This window comes from Octopus bimaculoides, chromosome 1 (genome assembly GCF_001194135.2).
Source record: "Octopus bimaculoides isolate UCB-OBI-ISO-001 chromosome 1, ASM119413v2, whole genome shotgun sequence".
NCBI lineage: Eukaryota > Metazoa > Mollusca > Cephalopoda > Octopoda > Octopodidae > Octopus > Octopus bimaculoides.
In genome coordinates this window covers 62,788,046-62,796,642 of record NC_068981.1, presented here as the reverse complement: position 1 = coordinate 62,796,642, position 8,597 = coordinate 62,788,046, and the positions used below count along the sequence as shown (strand labels likewise).

The window sequence follows — 8,597 nt, the reverse complement described above, 5'->3', positions numbered from 1 at the left end:
TAACACGATAATCAGCTTGTTAGCCACAATAAAAATAACGACAAATAACTATAAATTTAAGACGGCGAGCTGGCAGAATCGTTAGTGCGCCGGGCGAAATGTTTGGCGGTATTTCGTCTGCCATTACGTTCTGAGTTCAAATTCCGCCGAGGTCGACTTTGCTTTTCATCCTTTCAGGGTCGATTAAATAAGTACCAGTTACGCACTGGGGTCGATATAATCTACTTAATCCCTTTGTCTGTCCTTGTGTGTAGCCTCTTGTGGGCAGTAAAGAAATAAATAACTACAAATCGTAATATATAGATAATTTGGATTGGTGTCTTCAGAAACACTAAGAGTTCGATCAGAGTTTGGTCGAAAGCACGTGCTTGAGTCAATCAGTAACTAAGGTCGAGTGGGTATGCGTCAACTATACGCATATAGTAAAGGAGGCGTGTCGTAAGACGCCGTGACGTCAAACTCGTAACCCAGGACGGAATTACCTTGGCCTGATGTTGCATATGTTACTGTCGGGCTAAATGCTTAACAGCTTTTCTTCCGAAACGTTCAGAGTTCAAATTCGGCTGAGGTCGACTCTGCCTGTCATCAAAATTTCAGGCTTATTACATATTTTACTTATCTCAGTTTTTAGACTGTGGGCATGCTGGGACACAACCTTCCAGGACCTAGTCGAATCGATCCCAGTAATTATTATAATTATCATCATTTTAAGTCTGGTATTATTTCTGTTGGTCTGTTTTGCCAAACTGGTAAGTTACCACGAGAATGTAAACAAACGAACACCGATTGTCACACGGTGATGGGGACAAACAGACACAAAGTTTCCGCACAGTTTCATCTACCGAAGTTTCTCACTGGGCAATGGTTGGTCCAGAGCTATAGTGTAAAAAAAAACTTGTTTAAGGAGTCACGCAGTGGGACTGAACCCGAAATCACGCAGTTGCAAGGCGAGCTTGTTAATCTTACAGCCATTCTTGCGCATAGGGCACGATGAATTGTACCAAGGACTCTTTGAAAAAGTGTTAGTAAAATAAAATAGGAGATAAATGAGATAAGTTCGATAAGCAGTGTTCTTACGCTCTTTTTAAATTGTTAAAATCGATTTAAAGTGGGCCGAAGTGGGCCGATGTGCCTTCGGCTCTATGTTGGCTCTAGCTGAAGTGGTATGGGGTTGCAAATAAGGTCAGAAATTTTGAAAAGGGAGGGGAAGGGTCGATTACCTCGTCCCAACTACTTGACGAGTACTTTGTTTTATGGATCGCAAAGATTAAAAAGGCAAACCCGATTTTAGCAGGGTTTCAAGTGAGAATATAAAAAAACCAAAAGAAATAACACTATATCGATTCTGCCAAATCTCTTGCTGTGTAATTTAGGCACGAGGTCAAGAATTTTGGTCAAGAGGTTAGTCCTTTAAATCTACGGAAGTACTTACTGGTTCTTTATTTTATTTACTCCAGAAAAATAAAAGTCAAAGCTGACCTCGGCGGGATTTGAACTCAGAAAAAAAAAAAAGATCCAGTAAAAATATCATAAGGTATTTTTTCAGACTTTCTAGCTATCCGGCCAAAGTAACTAGCAGGGTGCATGGGAATTCCACATCTTACTAATATTATTGTTTCTATTTGATGCATCAATATATCGAGCCCTTCATAAAATTGTTTTATTAAATGCAAAATTTTGTTTACGAATTCTGTTTTGCTGCATTGTTAAAATGCATAACATTAGAACATACGTAAAGGGACATAACAAGGATAGGTTCCAAAAAGTGTGAAGGTTTACACTGAAATTGAAATGAAGAGTGACAGTGATCTTCACATACGTGTTAGGGTTCACAGAGACAACAGCCACCACATAAGGCCAACCAAAAAGCCCCCACAGATCTACACTTATCTTGACCACCGAGGATAAATGCCTTCTCCAACTTGTGTTCTTCAGGATACAAATTCCGCTGCGAGTGAGCTGTTCATCAGGGCTTTCAGTCACTTTTTAACAAGTAAAATAACCAGATCAGTCCTATATGAAATAGCTGTTTGACAAAACTCCACAAGTCAGTAATGCTCAATCGCTGAACGAGTGTTTGTGTCACTCTAAGTGCACCTCGGACAGGCCTGGAAAATTACAATTTCTAACATACAAAATTTATCTCGACTCAGCAATGCTCAAAAGCACTTCCAGTTCAGAAATATCTGGACATTATCCATACCATAGTTCTCAGGTTATAAATCCTCCGTAAAAGACCAGCTAGTTGATTCTTTCCGACGCCCAAAGTTTCCCCGAAAATTTCGTTGCTCTTTGTCTTAATTATTCCTCTACAGAAAGCTAATCTAAATGTTCCACTGTCACTGTTGCTCAGTTGAGAGAAGACAGAGTGCGCCTGACAACATTTCAGTTGCTAGATGCCCAGTCTTGGTCTTCGCTTGAGTCAAAGCTGCAGTTCCGTTAAAAAAGACATGCTGTGTAAAAACGTGCCTAGCAAAGAGTGATGACAACTGCTCGCTGTCCGGGAATTTCTATCGAAGCTGCAGCCACTGCGCATGCCTGCACATTTTCAGTCACGGCACACCGAGATCTCTGCGTATAGAGCACTTGCAGTATATAAACCCTCTGCTCATTGGAACGTGTCCCTTCTACGAGAAGCGAAAGTGCAGACCATCCAGTTTGGTCAGGCAGTGAAAACAGAGCAAAGCATGACTGTCAGATAGTATTATACGACGAAAGCGATCTCTGTGTTCGTCACCTCTCCACGACATTTCATAGATAAATTCCTCCTAGCTTATTTCTAGTCAAAACTAAACACTACATATAACCGCTTCCCAACTGCTGTCCAAACTGAGCCAGACGCCAAGCAACAGAATCGGTCTGTCATTAAATTGCTTCGCGACGTTGTTTGGCATCATAAGCTTAACCCATGATGATTAGCAAAGCTGCAGAGTTTTCAACTCTGCATTTAGCAGAGTTATAGACCAGAAATTATCGAAATTATCGATAATGCGCCCTCTTGTTTACGTTCTTCCGCAGCTGGAATCTTCCCTTTTTGCAGCTAGTTGATATCTGCCAAAGTCACGGCGAAATTTTTCCATTTATATATACGTAAAGCTCGTAAGTCGGCAACAGCTCGAACAAGGTGAAATGCAGCTCGCACATCGTCAGCTGCTGTTATCGGCTTTTCGCCGCATTTCCTGCTTTTTACTGAGTGTCGTCACAGGTCTTTGAAATGCGCTTTCTAAAACCCTTCTACTTTCTCCGTTCATTGCCACCGGAATGCTGCAGACATCTGACATCGAGTGGCACGTGACTGTTCAGGTCCGTCAAAGAACGAACAGTAATCATTACTGCGTTTGTCTCGTCGGTCCATCGAATGCTTTTTTTTTAAAGTCTTGTGTAAAAGAGCGCACCTTGTTTTTAAGAACACAACATTAAAGGTTCGTGTTGAAAAGGATGGCTGAAGAATATCGCGCACGATAACATAAATCGTCTCTTCTAGTTTGCCCTCTACTTACCTCTCTAATCTATTTTTCTTTCGCCACCTGCTGAATACAACCGATTCTTCTCCAATCACTTTCTCACGAGCGATTCATCACCAGTTGTTGACCATCACCCTCGTTTACTGTTGCTTAACCCATTTCTCAAGCTGGTCACAGTGAGTTTTTGCATTCCGGGAACAACACTATCAGCTTCTTGTTACCAGCTCCTGGTCGATATGACATATCTAATCGACCGTACAGGTTACAAGTTTGTGTAGCCGATCAGTTGAAATTGCTGACATCCAATAGCAGTGTTTCCCAACCTATTTTCCGCCAGGCCCCACTATAACTTTCCAGAAAAATGTATGGCCCCAACCGGTGGTTGGAAAAAAGTATAGGTGTAGTGTTTGCTATGAAAAAGAGATTTTCACAATTCCATGTCCCACTAAAAACAGAAAAAAAAATTTTTCATCCTATGCCTCATCACAATTTTCCCAGGCCCCATAGTGTATGCCCCACGTTGGGAATCAATGCTCTATAGTATCTATTGACCTTACAATTACTTGATTCCTGGCAACCAAGAAAATTGTGTAAGACCGAAGTAGAAAAGCAGGAGCGGGAGCTTTTCATAGTAGCAAGAGCAATAACGAAATAACAATACGGTAAAGACGAAAATAAATTAATACTAAATTATGCACAAAGCCATATATTTTAGAGGAGGAGTTAGTCAGTCTATCGAGCTCAGTTCAACAGAAACTAATCAATATTTGAAAGAATGAACTTGCGAATCAACCTCAGCGGTATTTGAATTCAGAATAGCGTGCTAGTAATTCTTTAATTCATCGTCCTCATATATGTATATATAAAAAAAAAAACTCTTCTTTTTATAAGACATGAATTTTGGTGGAAAGGTTGTTGTCCATCAAATTGGCTCCAGTACCTGAATGATACTTTATTTTATCGATCCTGAAAGAATGAATGGCGAGATTTGAACTCAAAACTAGTGAGCCGGCAAAAGTTACTGTAAGACACTGTTCAACTGTCTAAAGATTCACCAGTCAGGTAGTATTAAGAATAAAATATAATAAAAGAAACATGTACTGAAAACAAAAACAGCCGACTCTAGTCGTGCAGGGAAAAGCACACAAAGATAATACGACTAGTATTAATAAAAAGAAACTTAAAATAATTTACCGAAATAATAATAATAATAATAATAATAATAATAATAATAATAATAATAAAGACTTACCAATTTGAGAATCATATTCCAATGCATTGTCTGCTGAATTTGATGAAAAATAAGTAAATAAACAGTACATTCCTTGGTAACTAATTCACGCCTCATCGACGAGTCTGTAATCCGATATAATATATATGTGTATATATTTATATATTCACATAAATGTTGTGAAAAAAATACTGTTTTTCTTAATTATAAGTCTGTTTTTCTATATGCGATATATATATATATATTTGTGAATTCTCCCTATATATATATATATATATATATATATATATATATATGAAATTTTATATATATGAAATTTTATATATATGCAGATATGATGCATATATATACCTGCCTACATTATTATACACGGAGATAATTTAACAAGTGCATTTATTAAATTTGCGGTTACAGAGAGGGTGAGAGAGAGCGTATGTGTGTGTGTCTGCATATATAAGAGAGAGAGAGAAGGAGAAGTACGCACGTATGAATAAATATGCGTGTGTGTTTAACAAGTATATATATATCTTGATATAACTTACAAGTACCTATAACTATATATACAAATAAATATCAATATAGATAAATTGTGCTTTATATCTATATATCTATCTATCTATATATTATTGAAAAAATGGCAAAAAATCATATATTAATTAATATCGATTAATTACCACACACGAAAAGTACCTCGTTTGTTTATTGATAAACTTTTGTTTCTCAAATAATATATTCTTTTTATTCGAAGTTCTTTCGGTTGCTGTTATTGTTGATAGTGTATGTACTATGTCTTTTCTTTGTTTTTAAATTCTTGTTTTCCAATCACCGCTTGTGTGTGTTTATGTTTTTTTTCCTCCCGCTTATTTGCCGAAGTTTTTTACTGTTCACTTTTTAAACTCTCTTCTTCCGAAGTAGTTGTTGCTAATGCCGCTTATACACACAAGCGGACGATTGACAGTTACGGCATGCGTGGTGGTTTATATAGCACATGGTATATGCACATTTTGTACTTTCATTGGCGCGTTTGTTTGTATTTATTACAATGGACATCATCGTGGTTGTTGTTGATATCGTAGTCGTCGTCGTTCTTCAATTTCCCTAACTTGTTGTCGGCTCTATTATTGTTATTATTCGTTTGTTATTATAATTTTTGCTTTCAAACTTTTTTTTCCCATGTGTCATATATCTCTCTATCTCTCTATCTATCTCTCTAGCTCTCTCTCTCTATCTATCAGTATATTTCTATATCTGTATATGAATGTATTTACATATCTATTTGCTTATGTATGCATCAATTAATTTTACTACCAATGTATGTATGTCCTTCTCTTCTTTCACCGTTTTGCTTTAACTTTTTGCATTCCTCTGTCTTCTCTTACATCTCTCTTCTCTACCAGGGGTATGAAAGCTGGTTGCATACGTCTACATGAGTTTTCTTAATTCAAAGATGAAAACTAACGAAACTCTTCGAATTTATATGCTTCGCCAAATCCCAACTGCTCGCCACCACCCTCCATCAATGAACATAATGAGAACAGCGACGCCGGCCGACCACCGCCATCACCCACTACTATCAGCACACCCACCGCCATAAGCACCGTCATCATTACCAATACGACGACAGCCACCACCATTATCATCGACTACTACTACTACTACTACTGTTGCTGCTGCTGCGAAGGAAATGAAGGAGCCACTACGTGGTCGTTATTAGAAGTAGTAGCAGGAAAATGTTCCTCACATCGGATCCTACCGTCTTAGAAAACGGATGTGTTGTATTATGTGGTACTGGGTTTTCCCTGCACATAGGAAATTGGACGGGACTGTCGTGGTGGGAACGCCATTAGTTATAGTCCTGACCTGGAGTTAAATAACAATAACAACTGCCCTACCTCCATCACTGCCCTACCAACTTGCGTATTTAGTGGGCTTGTATATATATATATATATTTTTTTTTTTTCCCGAGTTAAACCGATTTATTATTTGTGTGTTTGTGTGTATGTGTGTGTGTGTGTGTGTGTGTGTGTGTGCAAGTAAAATGGTCTTAAATTATTGCACAAGGTCAGCAGTTTTACGAGAAGAGGGTAAGTCGGTTACGTCGACCCCAGTGTTTAACTGCTACTTATTTTATCGATTCCGAAAAGATGAAAGACAAAGTCAAAAAGATGAAAGGCAAAGTGGTATTAGAACTCAGAGCCAGGAAAAGAAAAAATGCTATTATGCATTTTGTTCTACGCGCTAACGATTCTGCCAGCTCACTACCTTTGTGAGGTAGTATAATAAAATATCACTGATCAGAGAAAATTGTTATCGTTGTTGTTGCTGTTGTTTAGCCCTAGGTCGTTTGTGATCCAGTTGGTTCATGATAAAAGATATACCAGCAAGTGACAATTAACTATATATGTTTTCCCCTTTTTCTCAGTCTACCTAGGATTATATAATAAAATAAAATTTGTTTTTAAAGCAGTAGAAAGATTTTGGCTGCAACATCCTGTAAGTAAGGCGAACTAGTAGAGATTCACAATATTAGAATTTGTTAGTCGTCATTATCCATCTATCTATCTATCTATCTATCTACACACGTGTATGCATGCTTCAGCTGATGTCAAACGAGTTTAGGAGAAGAAAAAAAGAAACCAAAAAAACTCAAATGTTGTATAGAAATATTCAAATCAAAGGTCTGTAGCCGGTTCTGAAATCATAAACATCTGTATTTTTAATAACAATATGTACGACACAATTAAAACATTTAATCAATCATAATTTGATTTAAACATGTTGTTGGCACTCCGTCGCTTACGACGTCGAGGGTTCCAGTTGATCCGATCAACGGAACAGCCTGCTCGTGAAATTAACGTGCAAGTGGCTGATCACTCCACAGACACGTGTACCTTTAACGTAGTTCTAGGGGATATTCAGCGTGACACAATGTAACAAGGCTGACCTTTTGAATTACAGGCACAACAAAAACAGGAAGTAAGAGTGAGAGAAAGTTGTGGTGGAAGAGTACAGCAGGGTTCGCCATCATCCCCTACCGGAGGCCTCGTGGAGCTTTAGGTGTTTCCGCTCAATAAACACTCACAACACCCGGTCTGGGAATCGAAACCGCGATACTATGACCACGAGTCCGCTGCCCTAACCACTGGGCCATTGCGCCTTTACGATTTAAACATGTTATCTACTAATAAACAATATATATGAACCATGCTAAAAAATCGTTCATCGCAAGTTATCAACGAAAATCTAAATTTACAAATAAAAACTAATAATGATTGAGTGCGTTCCTGTTTGGGGAGCAAGCATAGCTGTGTGTTAAGGAACTCGCTTTGCAGCCACTTGGTTTTGGGTTCAGTCCCACTGTGCCCTAGCATGAGCGTCTTCTACTATTGGCCCGGGCCGACTAATGTTTTGTGAAAGAAACTGTGTGGAAGCCAGTTGCGTGTATATATGAGTGTGTGTGTATATATATATATATATATATATATATATATATATATATCAGACACAAGTAAAAAAAATAATGGTCATTACATATTATTCCTTTATTGGAGCAAATTTGGCTTATAGCTATTTCAAGTTGTCATTATAGGTACATTACTTATAGGTTTACTCAATAAACCTATCAGTAGTAAACTTATAATCAGTACTGGAAACAGCTGTAATTACGATAACATTGGAAACAACCAAAAGATCACCTGGAGTTCTTCCTTAATCTAAGTAATATTGTTGGCTTAGTGTGCCAACGAAGTGTTTATAAAGTATTTTGCCCGGATTGGTAATCTCTCACTAATTGTTCTCTCTCTCTCTCTCTCTTTCTCTCTCTCTCTCTCTCTCTCTCTCTCTTTCTCTCTCTTTATCTCTCTCTTTATCTCTCTCTCTCTCTCTCTCTCTCTCTCTCTCT

General features: G+C 38.0%; 1 protein-coding gene across 1 annotated transcript in view; it reads right to left on the bottom strand.

Annotated features, from left to right (window-relative positions):
• Positions 1-4,963, bottom strand: part of LOC106871402 (A disintegrin and metalloproteinase with thrombospondin motifs 16) — a 164,846-nt gene extending 159,883 nt beyond the window's left edge. The window contains exon 1 of the mRNA XM_052967174.1: positions 4,717-4,963. Coding sequence (XP_052823134.1) covers positions 4,717-4,812 — 96 coding nt within the window. The 5' untranslated portion in view covers positions 4,813-4,963. The remainder of the gene's footprint in view (positions 1-4,716) is intronic.
• Positions 4,964-8,597: the final 3,634 nt, after the last annotated feature.